Genomic DNA, 18,160 nt, shown 5'->3' on the forward strand with positions numbered 1-18,160 from the left:
TGCCAGCCTTGGGAATCAGCACCTTGAGAGCTGGCTTCCACTGCACCGGAACCACCCCGTCTCTCCACATAGCGTTAACCTCCCCGGTAAGGTACTTGATTGACCTGTCGTCCAGATTTTTCAAAAGCTTGTTCGAAATCCCGTCCGCTCCGGGAGCCGACTTGCTCTTAAGCTAGAATAGCAGCTTGGGCTTGTTGGTTTTCCATCCTGCTAGTAACAGCGCAAAATGTAGACAAGGGACGAGACAAGAAGACACCACAAGCGCTGACTTTCAACGCTTGAAAAACGCTTGAAAGTCAGCGCTTGTGGTGTCTTCTTGTCTCGTCCCTTGTCTACATTTTGCGCTGTTACTAGCAGGTTGCTCTTAAGGTTATGCAAAACCGTGCGTACCTCTTCCACAGAAAAGTCCTCAACTAGGGAAAAGTTGTCCTCTCCCGTGTAGGCCTGCTCCGTCAGAAAAGCATCCGGGTCCGCAACAGGAAGGTATTTGTTAGCCAGCTTTTCAATTAGCTCTTCCTCCGAGGCAGACCCCACTGCTTCGTGTACAGCTCTAGCAAGGACGTGCCCCTGACTAACCCTCGTATTGGAGTCGTTCAGCAAATGCTTAAGCAAGACCCACGACCTCCCATTGCGCACCTGCTCGTCCACCGAGTTGCATACCTCATCCCACTGTTGCCTAGACAAAAGCTTACAGTGCTCCTCAATCAGCTTATTCAGCTCGGAAATCTTTTTACGCAGCCTGCGATTAAGCCTCTGCCCCTTCCACCTAGCCAGCATAGACCGCTTGGCTTCAATCAGATGGGCCAGCCTGCTATCAACACTATCCACCTCCAAATCCGTAGTGATCTCCTTCGTAGCCTCCTTTACACCCTCCCTCACCTGGGTGACCCAATCCTCCAGGGACGGCCGGTACAGGCCTTCGAATTCCTCCCCCCTTTCTCCTCTCTCCTCCCGGATCATCCGAAACTTATCCCAGTCTATAAACGTTAACGCCCTAGGGCGCCTACCCTCAACCTCAAAAACGACTTGGTTAATATAATGATCACTACCTATGTCTTCGGCAAGATTGCACCAACTAGGCTTGGCTGCGTTCTTTACAAAGCAGAGGTCAGGGGTAGTATCCCTACACGTCGACGTCCCTATACGTGTCGGAAAGGCAGGGTCAGTGACCAGCGTAAGGTCAAACTCCGCAGCGTTCTGCCAAAGGTCTCTCCCTTTTACTGTGTCGTGCTTGTGACCCCACACGTGATACGGAGCATTAAAATCCCCAGCCACGATCAGCGGATGGTCCCCGGCAAGCTTAGAAGCCTTCTGCAGAAGCAGCTTGAATCTCTGCACCCTGTCCCTCGGGGCACTATACACGTTCAGAATAAACACGCTTTTCTTGTTCACCCGGTTTGGAATCACCTCAATCATGACATATTCCAGGGAACATAAAGGTATCTTAAGATCATGGATCACATGCGTCCGTTTGCTATCCAACAGAATGCAGGTCCCCCGAGCTTTGGATCCGCCGAAGACGGTTCGGTAGCCCGTCAGAGAAACTTCTTCCGTCATTGTCTCCTGCAGTAGAATAGCCTGCGGCCTACCCTTACACGCGCGAATATACTGCTGTAGAGGCGCCCGTTTACGAGCATACCCCCTACAGTTCCATTGCCACACACAAAAAGCCTCATTTTGTCGCGCCATGTTGAAGTAGTTGCAGCGAGCCATCTTGCTGAACCTGAGCCTTCCCTGTCGAGGAACCAGCCGACTGAGATCCGGACCTAAGAAGGGGAGAGGCACTCAGACTGGATTTGTTTTCGAACACCTCTATTCTACATTGCAGCTCCTTGAACCTCCCATCAATCGAGCCGAGCGACTCTGTGAGACGCGTATTCAGCTGCGCCAGACCATCATTGACCTGCTTAACACTATCTACAACACTCGACAGCATCTCCTTCACCTCAGATCTCAACTTCCTCGACGTGGGCTCCGCCTCATGAGTCATCGCCTTCCTCTTTGAGGGGCGCGACCCACTAGCCTCACCTACATCAGCAAAATCCATGCTCTCTATGGGCTCAGGCATTGCCCTCTCGGCCGGTGCAGGTCCTGCCACACCCTTAAGGGCCGAGATTTCTGCCCTAAGCAGCCTCACCATTAATCTCAACTCGGCGTTTTCCTGTTCTAGCCTCTTGAATCTCGCCTCATTCTTGCTTTGCTCTGGCCTTACGAAACTAGGCATCTCCGTTCGAGCACTTGTGCGCTCCGTCCAGGTAGTACCACTTGCCGCTCCACTGGGGCCCTTGCCTTGTAGACCCTGCAGCATACCACTCTTGCGCACACCCTGTCCCGCAGTCCCGTTGGGGCCACGTGCAGTCTCAGTTCCCAACTGTCCGTCCAGTCCGAAGCGCACCTTAGACGCCGATCTGCTCCCAGACCGGCCACCGGAACGGCTGTGAGATGCTCTACCTGGTCTCCTTGATCTTGACCTTGAACGTCAATGCCCACGATCTTGTCCTTGCCCGCTCTCCAGCGTCTTCCCCAACGTCGGGAACTGGCTGTCGTCGTACCTGAAGCCTCCCTTCTCTTCATCCTCCGCCTTGATGTCCGCCATAGCCCGCTCAAAACGACGGCGCCGGACCACATATGGGGTACAGAACCGCTGCAGGCACTCCTTGGCAGCCGTGATATGCTCTCCCCCACACAGTGCACACTTGGGCGTACACCGGTGGGCCTCACTGGGATTGGTTGAACCGCAGCCCCCGCAAACCACTTCTTCCGGCGAGGGGAAGACGTCAGCGCGATGCCCCAGCTTTCCACAAGCATAACAAACATCAATCTGCTTGCGGTAAAGCGTGCACCGAACCAGCGCGTTACCATAACGAACGTAGTTGGGCACCTTGTATCCATCGAAGGCAATGATGACCGTACCCGACTCCTTGATGCGTTTTGCCGCCAGGGCCAGGGGATTACGCGGGTTGACAATCTTCCGACTTAATAGGAGGCACAAATTGAAGGTCGTACAGGTCTACGCCCCTACATCCAGTCATGATGAACAGGAAGACGAAAGCTTCTATGAAGACGGGGAATCGGCGACGGGTAAAGTCAAAACAAAATACACTATACTGATGGGCGACTTCAATGCCAGGGTAGGCAAGAAGCAGGCTGGAGACAAGTCAGTGGGGGAATATGAAATAGGCTCTAGGAATAGCAGCTAGGGGAGAGTTATTAGTAGAGTTTGCACAACAGAACAATATGCAGATAATGAATACCTTCTTCCGCAAGCGGGATAGCCGAAAGCCGAATGGCGAGACTAGAAATAAAATAGACTTTATACTGTGCGCTAACTCTGGCGTCAAACAAGATGTGGAGGTGCTCGGTAAGGTGCGCTGAAGTGATCATAGGATGGTAAGAACTCGAATTAGCCTAGACTTGAGGAAGGAACGGAAGAAACTGGTATATATAAGAAGCCGATTAATAAGTTAGCGGTAAGTGGGAAAATAGAAGAATTCCGGAACAAGCTACAGAACAGGTATTCGGCTTTAACTCAGGAAGAGGACCTTGTGTTGCAACAATGAACGACAATCTTATGGGCATCATTAAGGAATGTGCAATAAAAGTCGGTGGTAACTCCGTTAGACAAACTACCAGTAAGCTATCGCAGGAGAAGAAAGATCTGATCAAGAAACGCCAATGTGTGAAAGCCTCTAATCCTACAGCTAGAATAGAACTGGCAGAACTTTCGAAGTTATTCAACAAGCGTAGGACAGCTGACATAAGGAAGTATAATAGGGATAGAATTGAACATGCTCTCAGGAACGGAGGAAGCCTAAAGGCAGTGAAGAAGAAACTAGGAATTGGCTAGAATCAGACGTATGCGTTAAGAGACAAAGCCGGCAATATCATTACTAATATGGATGAGATAGTTCAAGTGGCTGAGGAGTTCTGTAGAGATTTATGCAGTGCCAGTGACACCCACAACGATAATGGAAGAGAGAATAGTCTAGAGGAAATTGAATTCCCACAAGTAACGCCGGAAGAAGTAAAGAAAGCCCTGGGAGCTTTACGATAGGTAGTGAGGCACTAGAAGTGGTAAGGGAATACATCTACTTAGGGCAGCTAGTGACCGCGGATCCGGATCATGAGACTGCAATAATCAGAAGAATAAGAGTGGGCTGGGGTGCATTTGGCAGGCATTCTCAGATCATGAACAGCAGGTTTCCATTATCCCTCAAGAGAAAAGTGTCGTGTCTTGTCAGTACTCACGTACGGGGAGAAACCTGGAGGCTTACGAAAAGGGTTCTACTTAAATTGAGGACGACGCAACGAGCTATGGAAAGAAAAAATGATGGGTGTAACGTTAAGGGATAAGAAAAGAGCAGATTGGGTGAGGGAACAAACGCGCGGTAATGACACCTTAGTTGAAATCAATAAAAAGAAAAGGGGGGGGGGGCATGGGCAGGACATGTAATGAGAAGGGAAGATAACCGATGGTCATTAAGGGTTACGGGCTGGATTCCAAGGGAAGGGAAGCATAGCAGCGGGTGGCAGAAAGCTAGGTGGGCGAATTAGATTAAGAAGTTTGCAGGGACAACATTGCCACAGTTAGTACATGACTGGGGGTAGTTGGAGAAGTATGGGAGAGGCCTTTGCACTGCAGTGGACGTAACCAGGCTGATGATGACGATGATGATGATGATGATGATGATGATGATGATGATGATGATGATGAAACCCTCGTTATTAAAACGCGTAGAATGTTCCCATGGTGTCCTATAGCTAGGGGAACTGAATGTTTCAACGATCTCAAATTTTGTGGAAATGAGAAATGTTATAACGATGATGGGCGACCAATGTTTGGAGCTAATGGAGCTAATTACAGGTTATGTAAGTAATCCCTGAATACTTGTTTTCATCCGGTTTTCACTTCTAAAAATAAGTGTGTTTAAGGTTTCTTCGGTGTCGTCGGCGAAGTAGATGTTGTTTAAGAAGATGTGATTTAGGAAGAACCAGTTCGACGACCAGCCGCTTTCGGAACCAAGAAGTTTAAAACATCTAGGCGACCGTCCAAGCGGTACTGCGCTTGAGGAGACGAAGGGGCCTGTGTGAACGCCTGTGATTGGAACGCCTTTTTTCTGTTACCTAGCTGTTCTCATATTTTCTTCCTTTTTCTTCTTTTTTCTTTTTCCTCTCGCTTATTGTCGTTTTTAAAAACTATATTGGCCCCATCCCAGTACAGGGCAGAAAACCGGAAGCTCGCCTCTGGTTAACCTCCCTGCCTTTCTCTCTCTCCACAGCTTCGCCCCGCATTCTCTGACTTAGCTTTCCGCATCTTTTTTTCTTTTGTTTCTTTTAAAGGTGGGCATCCCGTTTCATCAGTAGCAACAACTTAATGTTTATTGCATCTTCTGGACAGTAGACGACGTGACCACGTATTTACGGCCCGCCGTGGTTGCTTTGTGGTTATGGTGTTGGGCTGCTACGCAGGAGGTCGCGGGGTCAAATCCCGGCCACGGTGGCTGCATTTCGCTGGGGTGAAATGCGAAAATGCCCGTGTACACAGATTTAGGTGCATCTTAAACACCCCAGGGAGTTCAAATTTTGGTAGTCCATCACTACGGCGTGCCTCATATTGAGATCGCGGTTCTGGTACGTAAAACCCCATAATCTAATAACCTAATCTAAGTTTAATTGTGGAAGCGTTCACTAAAGGCGCAACGACATCAAGCAAAAAATAAAAACAGTAATCACTCTAAAAGTGCATTGCAAGCGCGATTGCTTATCTTCTCCGTCAAAGAGCCGCGATCCACCGCCGCCGTCACTCTTGCTCGTGAAGCAGCACTGGCAACTAAGCGGGTGCATGACGATGTTTTGTGCTTTTTAAAGTACCAAACTATGCAATGTTGTTTCAAGACATCGCTGGCAGAAGCGTTAAATCCCGATCAAGAACGCAAATGCGCCAGCGCGCGTATAGGCGCAGACGGGCGAGCCCGCCTACGCTTGTCGGCATTTTGCGCATGGCGTATACAGGGATACCAGTTTGTGGTGCAGAGTTGAGAATTGGGGGAAAGAGAGGAGGGTGCATGTTGAATGAAATTGAATTCTAGGGCTTTACGTACCAAAACAATGGTCTATAACATTATGAGGCACGCCTAGGAGGGAACTCCGGATTAATTATAATCACCTGAGACCGTGCACCTAAATCTAAGTATGCGTATACACGAGCGTTTTTTCGCATTGCGTCCCCGTCGATATCCGGCCACCAGGATCCAAGCTCCACTGCGCAAGGCCACTGGTGACGGTGCATGTTAGGCGCGATGTGCTGCTCACGTCGGCGGGTGATTTGCCGTATAACACTCCTTCTATTTTTAGGTGCGTACCTTGCTGTGCTGTGTCAAGTCGTAACCAAAGCTGGCACTGTGTTCACACAACTCTGTTGGAGTTTAGTGGCCTGTCGTGGCGGAAATGGGTCAAGTTTTATGTTTGAAGGTTTGTTGCGGCAGTTGCTGTAAATGACATATTGCACCATTTGAAGATGTCGCACAGGCGTTATGTGCGCGTGTTTCCACCGTGATTTCACGCCGCCTTTAGATTTCCAGGAAATTAGATTCATGTTATTAGTCATATGGCCGGCAGCTTGAAAGAAATGGGCTTTCATTACGATAAGTATAAAATTACTTTGACAAGTGCTCGAAAGCTTCGCTGAAGATTGAGCTGTGGTTGTGCACAAGTTGGTTGAGTGAATGGGTTCTTTTTTTCAGTATGGCTCTCACTTGCGGGGCCAAGTGCGCCAAAGCCCTGCTGATCACCTTTAATCTCATATTCTGGGTAAGCGAGCCTCTTTGCCCTTCCTTCTTTTTCTGGTTGTTTTAATGAACGCATGCGCATTCGTCGCCACGGTAACAAGGTCATAAAGCACACGCGCTTTACAAGCGTTGTGCTCTGGCTTTGTTGGTACGACATCTGGTACGACAAGCTGATCTACAATGAAATTCAGGCACGTTTATAACGCTTCCTGGAAGGCAACAGGCAACTAAAAATTTATGCACATCCCACGCACTGTCGGAATCGATGTAAACGAAGCTTTCTGTGCTGTTTGCTTTGATTGACGATAATTAAGGGTGATGTTGACGGTAATGTTTAATTTCTTCAACGTTTTGTCCAACACAAGAGTGGCGAGTTGATGTTAAACGTTACCTTGCGTGCACCACTGCTGTTCGTCTGAATAGTACACAAAACACAAAGGGAGAGGTGTTTGCTTGAGGCGTTGTGCGCCTTATTTCATAACCTCTGAGAGGGTTTAGCATTGTCATTGCCTCACATGGCACATCTCATCGTGGCAGAAGCATTAAACTTGAATTGGATTATGGGCTGTACGTGAGAAAACCACAATCAAATTATGAGGTAAGCCGTATTTGGCGCACTCAGGATTAATTTTGGCACCGTGGTGTTCTTTAACGTGTCCCTAAATCAAAGTGCACGAGCGTTCCTTATTTTGCCCTCGTCGAAATGCGGCCGCTTCGGTCACGTCCGTGACCTCGAGCAATGCCATAGCCGCAACGCTATCGCTTCCGCTGTGTCGCCTAGAACCCGTGGGGCGCTTTAGGCTCTGCTTCTGCACGCCCGGCGTAAGTTATCCAGCACGATGCGTTGGCGGGCTAGTTGGTGCGAATCCCTAACTACTTTATTTAGAGCAAAACAACAGACACAAGAATGACGGTAGTACAAGGCGCTATCCTCAACTGATATCATTTTATTGCGTCACTGCCTTATAGAGAGCAGAATCTAAAGGAACATGAGCAGTGAGCACCATGAGCAGGAACCACCAACATCCGATCACCAAAGCGCACTCATGCGAAAAAATCCAAAAAACCATATTCAGCGCTGTACAAGGTTAAAGAAGGCACACTAATGCACTGCGACCCCAATGACTGTATGAAATCTTCCGATAAATCTCGGGCGGTGGTTTCACGGCTCTTTTTCAAAATCGTAGTATCACGAAACATCCCTTTGCACTTGCATATTTTACAATGTTGAGCGAAATGGAACCTTTACTTGTCGGTATGGATCAATCATGTTCTCTAAGGCACTCGTTAACACAGCGGCCTGACTGCCCTACATGCACTTTGCCACATGACAACGGAATCGTATATACCACACCGACGCTACAATCTACAAAATTTTCGTGGTTCTTTTCACAATATTGTTTTTTACTTGTTTTTGAAATACGGCTGCACAACATTGACAGTTTCTGAGGAGCAGAAAACGCTACTGGGATTTGGTATCTAGTGGCAACATTCTTTAGATTGTGAGCCACTCTATGGCAACGCGGCACAGCTTCAGGCCTCTTCTTTTGTGTAACACAGTTACTTTTGTGACGCTTTCCTTTTAGTTTCTGAAGCGATACCTCAGAGACTGACGTCACCACTACACCTGGGTAACCCGCAGCCTGCAGCCTGTTTACCTCTGCAATGAAATTCTGGTTCGGAGTGTGATGACAGGATTTCATTAACGAAGATTCTAGGCACATCAAAGCAATGGCGCGTTTCACAATCTTGAAATTGCGCGCCATTGCTTTGTTGTGTCTAGAATCTTCGTTGTACAAGGGGAGTAGAATCTACCCCCTTGCCTTTGTATTGGCGGCGAGGAGTTACGGAGTCGCCCTCTATCGGAAGCGCCTCGCTAGCGTAGTATGAGGGATCACGTGGCGCGCTCCTCATAGGTTTTGCTGTCAGCGCTCCCTGAAAACGCCACGCGCGAGCTCTCCCGGACATTTCTGTAAGTACTTTCGAAACGAGAGAAGTTTCTTACTGTCTAAATAATCTTGGGCAAACTGAAAGCACACAATCGTTTACAGCCGGCTGTAAACGATTGGCGTTCACTGTACGTATTCGGTAAAGAGATAGCGGCCGCTATCTCTTTACCGAACACGTACAGTGAACGCCCCTGCGCACAGTCGCCGGGATGGAGTCTCCCGAACCGGCTTCTTGCGTGAAAGGTAGGTAAACGCTGAGAGCAAACTATGTGAAATATGTTCTTATAGTGTTTGTATAACTAAATGGAGCGTAATAGAATGAAGCATCAATGCAGCGATCGCGCAGATTCGCAGCGACCGACTGCGCTTCTGCATGCTTGTCCGTGCACTGTTTCGCTTTCTCCACGCGCGCGTTTTCGCACCGTGCCATGAGCTTTAGGCCGCAGAATATGAGCATTTGACAGTATACAAGCAACCATTGTTGCGTTGGCGCTATCAGAGCTGTTCAAAAATAATTTCATTGTAGAGACTTCGACGCCTTCGATGTGCCGTCGCGACGATTCAATCTTTCTTTTTCTTCTAAATTCTTTGACCTTTCGATACTATTTCTCGAGTTGCGTCGCACTGTATGTTTATCGGCGTTCTCAGCGTGCAATTTCCCGCTGCTCCTTTTTTGTAATCCAGTGCATTAATTCATAACACAAACATGACCATATGCCATGCTTTCTTTAAATGTGCTTCTTACCGCTGCCTTTCCACTCCACTGAACTTGCCAGTATCTATAGTATCGACAAGTTCATAGACCAAACCGTCATGACATTAGTCGGGCAGCGGACTCGGGCGTGCGTCTCAGTGCGCGTTTTCAGAACATCGCAGACCGGGCGCCGTAGCAGAAATCTTCCTCGCGTCTGTGCTTGCTGCATACCGGAGTTGTAGCCGATGACTGTTTGCCGGTTTTATGTTTCGCGAGCCAAACTTCACACAGCTTCTTGTCCTGCGGCTACGTGTGAATAAGGCTGACACCGGCCTCCGTTACGTGCGTCCGGCCCTGCGGCACCGAGCAGTAGCCTACCATGTCGCGCGCCTTCAAAGGCAGCAACTACCTATTGTAGTGCTTTCAAGCGTTGTAAAGGAGACACTCGAAGCGGGAAAATTTCGCCACTAAATGAAAACCGCAGCGTACGAGGAAATTTAAACTCGTTTTCAGCTCGCTTCGGCCTCCGTGGCTTCGGCGCGCCCGAAGCAGCCGACGCGGCCGCTATGTCCACGTGATCCCTCCTAGCACGTCACGCCGACGGTGGCGCCAGCTTTTTCAGTGGTGGAGCTCGAGGCCAATAGGAGCTGCGAGCGAAGAGTGGCAGGGCTGTCATTCACTCGTTTCGCGACTGCGTCGGTTCTACCCATTCCCTGCCTCCTCTCCTCCTTCCTCTCTTCCAGTCTTTCTAGCTTCCCTCTGTGTGTGCTGTGTGTGGTGTTTTGGCACCTTAAAAATTGAGTATAATGAATCAATACCAACTTGCCCAGCAAGAAGTTCTCGTTTTACATCTGGACTTGCACGTTGGTCGAAAGGTAAGCGTTTGGGGGGGGGGGGGGCTCATGGATAATTACAGCTCCAGAGGCCATTGTGAACATTCAACACGGTGCGGTCTAAACGAGTTCCTCCTGTCTCTTCTCTACCACCCACCTTCCATCTACATACACACCCTGAACCACTCCCCGACGCGGTATGCCGGACAACAGTGCCACAGCAGCAACAGCAGCAGCAGCAGTGGGGAAGTCGAAGAAAAATGCAAAGAAAGCTTTGGTTTGAAAGTCGCAGTTTAGCCCGCAAAGCGAAGCATCGATTGCGATAGCATAGGTGTCAGCGCGCACTCGCAAACATGATACACTTCACACACGATGAGCGCGGACATTTAAGGCCCCTTAAACTTCCTAAAGTAGCGGCACGTTTTGAAGAACGCCGCCTCCTCCTCGCGCGCTCTGACCGAGGACGACGCCGCGTCGCTATTGACGTAATAGCATCACGTGGGCCCTTGCGCCGTGCATCAGCGCCATTTTTGCTCGAGAAGCGTCTACGGAGTGGCGAGGAGCACATGTTGGCGCCGTTGCTACGCTCGAGCAGCGCAGGCGGCGCCGCGGTCGTGGAGGGAGAGCGAAAGAGAGGACAAACGAGGAGGAGTGAAGGCGGAGAGTGTCGCTACTTTACGAAGTTTAAGGGGTTTTACGGACGCTCGCCAAGGTAAATATACGTGGTAGCGAAGCTTCCGTAGGAGCCCATACGTTCAAAACATGGCGGTCCATCGGCGGTTCATGGGGCTTAGCGCCATCTGTATGTGGTGGGAACACTTCCGGCGGAAGAAAAAATAATGTGACGCCATGCCCGTTAAAAGCAGAAGTGACGTCATTTTGTTTTCGAAGGCGCGAAATTTGTTTTGTTGTCCTTCATTTGGAGCTATATATTCAAATGCCCCGCCATTCGACTTGATGGGCGTTTCGAGCTTTCAGCGTGGAAAGCGATGCAGGAAAAGGCCAACCGTACGGTTGTCGAAATCGCATCCCTGCACAGAACATACTTTCTTTGGAGGCCGACGAAAGCTTTAGGTGTAGAGTGCTGATCCTATTGTCGCATGCCAAGCCCGCCCGCCAGTGCAGTCACACGAAAACAACGACACAATTATCTGGTGGTCGTAACTCACTACTTTTCACTGAACAGATTAAGAAGCGATGCAGCTACCCGCGTCACCAAATTCAGACAAACTTCGACAAGCAAGAAAGCACAAACTGTGAGGGGGGCGTATTTCAACAGGTGAACTTTACGAGTGCGCCTTTCTGCCTATTTCAAGACGTGCATTGCATTGCGAGTGATAGTGGCGTCAACGCCCCCTGTAGCGATGGGCGCTGAAACGAAATGAATTTATTAATAATAATAAATTTAACTTGTATTCTCTTAACTCGTCACGAATATATAAAATTGACTAGGAATTTTATTTTCGTTGAATGAATGTAACTGTGTCTCGTTAGATTTAAAAAACGAGTTTTTCTTTCCCAATGTTTGTTCCCTCCAAACATAGTCGCGCTTCAATCACTGCTCCCATGACCCCCCATGCTGGTGTCGGTGACAATCTATACTGAACCGCTTTTCGCCCGAAGCTTCGCGACCTATTTGAATCGACCTTGCGCTCGCTGTCAAAACGCTGGTGTGGGCAACGCGGCAGCAGCAGCGAGCGAAGTGACCTGCGCGCAGGCTATCGCTTCAACGCACGAATGTATGAGCCGTCTGTAGATCATTTTCAAGATAGGGCATGTGCGACCGCGCGCCGCCTTGCAACGCACGTACTCGTTCGCGGAGTCGAAGCCGCCCTCCCCCGCGGCCTTTAGCGCGACGGAACGACAGAACACAGCGCGTTTGCTCTCCGCTTCGTTTGCGCGTGCCAGATTGAGCCAGTATCGTCGGTGTCCCTCGCGTGCATTCACTCGCACATACAGCATACGACACGCGGCGACGGTGTTATCGCCCTTGCACTTTATACGGAATATCACGGTGACGGCGACGGCGAAAATGCGCTTGGAGTGTCCACATAATTGATATCGCAATAAAATGTCGCACTTTAGCCCGAAAAGCGTAGCATCGATTGCTACAGAAAATTAGTAGATAGCTATGCGAAGTAAACATAATTGTTTTATCGACCGTATAAACTTGTAAATTTTCGCTTACTAAATGAGCAAGCATGATGTCACGCGCGCACAAGCAAGCATGAACACATCTTACTCGAAGACCGCGCTTCCTCGCTGCCAAAACGCTGGAGGGAGAAAGAGCGGCAGCATCGGCGAACGAATTGACCTTCGTGCTGCCTCTCACTTCAAAGCGAACTCAACGGCTAGAACATAGTGCACAGGAAGTTATTAGCGCTCGGTGCACCTAGCCCACGTGACCTAGACGTTGCACTCCCCGCAGATCGCTTTCAAAATAGGGTCCGGACGGCTGCGCGCGGCCGAACCACCCGCAGCGGTGCCTTACGCGCGGCGGAAGACGCCGCGCTTCCTCCCCGCTTTCTTCCTTTGCGCGCGCGAGCCACAATCGTCGGCTCACCGTCGTACGTTTGCACTCGCACAGCGTACGGCCACGATGTTATCACCTTTCGGCTTTGTACGGAAATCACGGCGATGCCGACTACGACGGCAGAAATGCGCCTGGAGCACGGAGAAAGAATAAGAGGAGGCGAAAATACGGACGAGCGCCATCACCATGCCACACTGTGTGAGAAGGAAACGCGCAGCTTCAGGCGCAATAATTTGGATTGGCGAACTAATGGCGAACGGAGGCGCAGCGTCCCTTGCGGCGCCTCAAGGAACTGCTTTTATTTTTCCTCGAGGTCGGAGCGGAGCGCGCTCTTTAATTTTGAACATACTATGGCACGATCTGGCGGCAGTCATCTGAGTTGGTTGGGTACAGTAGAGAAGACGCTGCCCTTTATAGACTAACACGGGCCTCGCTCGTCTTGTGTTTTGTTTGGGGTTATAGGCGCAATCCTCGCAATTGAAAAGTGCTTGACAAGTACGTAGGACGCTCTGCGCTACTGCATGTAACAAATCTGGAAAGTGGGCGTTCTTTGTCCTACATACCGTGCCGGTGGACTCAGCGACTGCGCCAGACCACGCTGAGTATCGGGCGGTCGCCAAGCGTCGTCACCGCCGTTATTGCTGCGTGGGGAATTTTCATGAGTGCCATGGGACTGACACTCTGGAGTTTTGAACAGGTCGTGCTTCCACTTGGTGACCAGCGACGAAATTTGCTGTGTAGCACACAAGTCCCAGCTATCCGCATAAATTTACGCTGCCACTCGGCTGGACAGCCGGTCGCGCTTGCTTTGTTTGTCTGTTCAAGCTTCACTTCTGATTTTATTTTCGTCTTCAGTTACCGGAAAATGTGCCTCCGCTCGCTGAGAGTAGCCTGTGTATCATCTCATCGAGAGTGCACCCCATTCTTCGCTTAACCATGTTAAAATACAGGCGGATCTCTAAAACTGCGGATGGTGTTTTAGTTTCTTCCCTTTTTTAATTAAAACTACCATGCACCGGGAGAATTTCGGGACCTAAAAGCGATTTCCGATGTTGAAGCGGTCCACGTAACCTTTTAAATATATATTGTTACGGGAAGGAAAAAGCGTACAGCTATTCACAGATGGCTTTTAATGGCGGAGCCAACAAGTGTCGAGCATAGACAAAAACCTAAACTCTTCTTCGTCGTCTTCAAGGCCACCATCAGCGTCCTCCTCTTCCCACATTACAGACTGTGACGTCACCCCCTCACAAAAAGCACCTTAGTGGTGCGGCTCATCGGTCCGAGAAAGATGCGGTTCGAGACGGCTGACCCGGATGACGTCAGAGAAAGGCACGGTGCCGTCCAGTGGAGACACTTCATATGTGACAGGAGTCACCTGGCGGAGGATGCGGTAAGGGCCGTAGTACCGCGAGAGGAGTTTCCCGGAGGAGGTGGGCTCACGCGGTAGACAAATGTCTTCGCACATCGATGAAGCTGCTGTATTGAGTAGACGCGTAGACTGTTTAACTATGCGGCGGCTCTTCGCGTCTTCAAAGCGGCGACATTCGTTAATCACCTCATTGACCGTTGTTATGTTCTTGTAAACAAGCAGGTTAAACGCGTCGTCCGCAATGCCTTTTAAAACGTGGCTGACCTTGTCTGCCCCTGCCACATTATTATCCACCTTGCGGCAAAGAGCGAGGACGTCCTGGATGTACGCCATGTAAGAGTCAGTGGACGTCTGTGCAAGGGTCCCAAGATCCTTCTTAGCAGCACGTTGGTGGCCGACGGGCTTATCGAACAAATCTCTAAGCTTCTGTTTCCACTGGTCCCAACTTGTAGTCCTTCTTCACAAATCTCTAAGCTTCTGTTTCCACTGGTCCCAACTTGTAGTCTCTTCTTCATGTGTCTCGAACCGGACCCGTGCTGTTTTCTTTAGGGAGAATATAACATTAGCCAGCATAAGCGTGTTATCCCACCTGTTGTGTGCGCTGAGCCTTTCGTAATTCTGCAACCAGTCATCAACGTCCAGGTTGTCAATCTCGGAATACATGCCAGGGTCGCGAGGCTGGGCCAGGATGACAGTCGGTGGGGACGACGGGGCCGTGGTTGAAGACTCTCCCTCGGAAGACATGGCGGCCAGGTTACGTCCGCTGCGGAGCTCCGTCACTGCGGAGCACGTGACATTACCCATCGGCGGCATACGCACCGTCCCGGCAGGGCTCGGGTCGAGAGCGGTACGACTTAAGTCGCGAGGCATAGAGCTTAGGGTTTAGCAGAGCGATCTCATGGGTCCCTCGGAGTGTTAATAACCCTGGCAGCATAAGCCAGTGCCACCCAGGGTTATTTCTAGTAGTAGAACGTAAGTACCATAGAAATGGCTCCGCGGTAGCTCAGTTGGTAGACAATCGCACGCGTAATGCGCAGAAGTGGGATCGTTCCCCACCTGCGGCAAGTTGTTTTTTCATTCACTTCCATTCCCATTAATTTATCATTTCTTTAATGCAATTAGTAAGTACACGTAATTTTCCCGATGTTGTCCTTGGTGTTATTGTTTGTTGGCTTTTTATGACTAACAAGAGATCAACTTCCGGTTCGGATGCGAGCGCACGTCTTTTCCTGGCGCTCCGTTTCTTTTCGACAGTTACGCGTGCTGTTCGCGTCTCACCATCTTCTGTCGCACATCCTCTTCATCGGTGTCGCTTCGGCCACACGTCGAGACAAGCCTCGGAAAGGTGCGTTGCTTTCTGGCCGTTTTACGGCCGCTTTTACGCGCCAGCGGGCGGCCTTGCTAAGCCTAATGCATGGCCACGACTGCGTTGATGACCGAGCCCGGGTCATCGCAGCTACCTCCATCTGACGACCATGAACAACGCCAGAGACAATCAGCTTTGATGACGCCTGCCCAAGACTGGGCAGGCGCCTTCCGGAACGCCCGAAGGCGTTCCGGAAGCGTCTACCACAGAACGCTCTGCTGGGATGCATGAAGAACGCTGTGGGCATGCTACCGCTGACCAACAACATAGACGCGAACGCCAAAGACGAAAGAACAATAGGGAACCGAACGAACGCAGCCGCAGCCGCCACCGTCGTGATAGAGACCGCTCTGCAAGTCTGTCAACGACGGCTAGTGCGGTATCGAAACGAACGCGGCACGACTCTTTCACGTCATCGACCTACGAAGACGCGTCCGCCCCTTCCAGTGACGAAGACGACATGCAAACACAAGCACCACCGACATCCTCAAGCCTACAGTCTGATGTGACAACGCCACGTCAAGCAGAGACTGCATTGCACGCGTCTCAAGAACTGTTTTCTTACGCAAACTCAACTGAGAAGCTAGAGACAATTCGAGACGCCGGAGCCCTCTCCCAGGACGCGTTTGAATATTACGGTGCCGAAGGAGTGTGGAAAGTGCAACGCCGTACGCACAACCAAACGCGGCCCGAGAAGGAAACACCGCCAGAAACTTTTGTGCTAGTCGTGAAACCAAGGGTAAACATGGCGCTCACGACTGTACCAGGCAAGGACCTCCACCGCAACTTCGTGATGGCCACGCCCGCTGCCGTCAACACCAAGCCTTTGACGTACACGTTGCAACCAGCATCTAACACCATAAGATTGCTCGTTCACGACAAGAGGCAAGCAGACGGGCTTCTCAAACTTTCACACCTAGACGTGAACCACGGACAGATACCAGTACAAGTGTATCAGGCACCCGGACGAGACATGTGTCGAGGTGTTATATACAACGTTGACTGCAATGAAACAAAGGCTGAACTCCGGGCAGCCTTGACCTGTGAGCACCGACGTATCCTTGACGCGCGCCCAATGGGAAAGCGTGGGGCATGTCTGCTGACTTTTGAGGGACGCCACCCTCCTAACAGAGTCGTGTATTACGGCCGCATCACCCGAGTTTCAATTTACGAACCTAAAAGCATCGTGTGTAATCGTTGTCATCGCTTTGGTCACAAGAAGGATGTCTGCCCGCACGAAGCGGTATGTCCTACATGCGGCAAGACACACGAAGGTAGTACTACTGACAATGAATGCAAACAGACGACGCCCAGATGCCGCAACTGTGAAGAAGAAGGTCACACGGCGACTGACCCGAAGTGTCCAGCTAAACTGAAGTCCGACGCGAAAATTGCTAAGAAACTCCGCTCAAGGCCCCGCTCTCGTCGTAGAAGGCACGGCGCACACCGATCGAGAAGCCGCACTAGAACTGTCCCGTGCCATGACGTCAAATTGACGCAGCAGCTACGTGAAAGTGAAAACATCTCACCGCAGCCACGTACCATAAAGGAAGCAGTGAACGAGATTGTTTCAAAGAACTGCGTACAACCAACAACGGGAGGAAACGGCTGCAACCTCAACTACGCAGCAGCGCTCAAGCGAACTCAACCAAGTCGAGACAAACCGGCGAACTCTTTACCTTATACCACACCTATGCTGCCTTCACCATCGCAGCTGGTTGATACATCGAAAGACAATGTAGAAGCTGAGATTGCGGAACTCGCACGACAGAACGTCGAACTGCGGCGGAAACTAGAAGAGAACGAAAAAAGGCATGCAGCACTGCTCGAAAGTGTTCGTGCCAAGCGACAGCAGCAGCCATGCAATCCGCAGGAGCTCACTAAAACGCAAGAAACAACCTCTACTACCACACCGCAGACAGACCTGGCTCTGCTGGTACAACAACTTTTGCACCCTCTCCTCCAAGCGCAGGAGAAGCACTTCCAACGACAATATGGCTTGCTCCAACAGCTCTTCGCCTCGCGTCAATAGCCACCCGGCTTCGCGTACAGCCCTCGACAGTCCCACTCCACACGTTTTACAGTGGAACTGCCGAGGGCTCGGCACTTGTGCGACAGAACTGAACCTCTTGTTTGACTGTGTCGGACGCCCCCTTGCGCTTTTACTTCAAGAAACTAATGGCACAGATCGGACACTACGACAGTTCAATGGTTATTACCAACCGTCAATAGAGCATAGAAACAGGAAACGACACCGAAACCCGCAGCACAATGGTATCGCCAGTGCAGCCGAAGAATTTGTAATACGGGGACAAGCGGCTGTCTTTGTCCGCACAGACATTCCGCAAACGCAGATTGACACTTCTCAGTACTCGACTGTCGTGCAGGAGGTGGTGGCTGTCCGTTGCAAGATTGCAAAGCGAAATGCAGTGCTGGTATCGGTATACATGCGCCCTGAAGTTAGCTCCCGTACACGCGGTTCATTCACGTGGATTCACGCTTTGCGGAGACGTTACGCAAATGACGACTTCCTGATAGGCGGCGATTTCAACGCCAAGCATCCGCAGTGGGGCTATGACTATCACACGCCCCGCGGAATGGCGCTCGCAGATGCCACGGAGTCAG

At 50.5% G+C, this 18,160-nt stretch overlaps 1 protein-coding gene across 1 annotated transcript in view; it reads left to right on the plus strand.

Moving 5' to 3' along the window:
- Positions 1-18,160, plus strand: part of LOC142578572 (CD9 antigen-like) — a 151,984-nt gene that overhangs the window by 66,455 nt on the left and 67,369 nt on the right. The window contains exon 2 of the mRNA XM_075687952.1: positions 6,744-6,810. Within this exon, the coding sequence (XP_075544067.1) occupies positions 6,745-6,810 (66 nt within the window). The 5' untranslated portion in view covers position 6,744. The remainder of the gene's footprint in view (positions 1-6,743; positions 6,811-18,160) is intronic.

The sequence above is a fragment of the Dermacentor variabilis genome, chromosome 4 (genome assembly GCF_050947875.1).
Source record: "Dermacentor variabilis isolate Ectoservices chromosome 4, ASM5094787v1, whole genome shotgun sequence".
Taxonomy (NCBI): Eukaryota; Metazoa; Arthropoda; class Arachnida; order Ixodida; family Ixodidae; genus Dermacentor; species Dermacentor variabilis.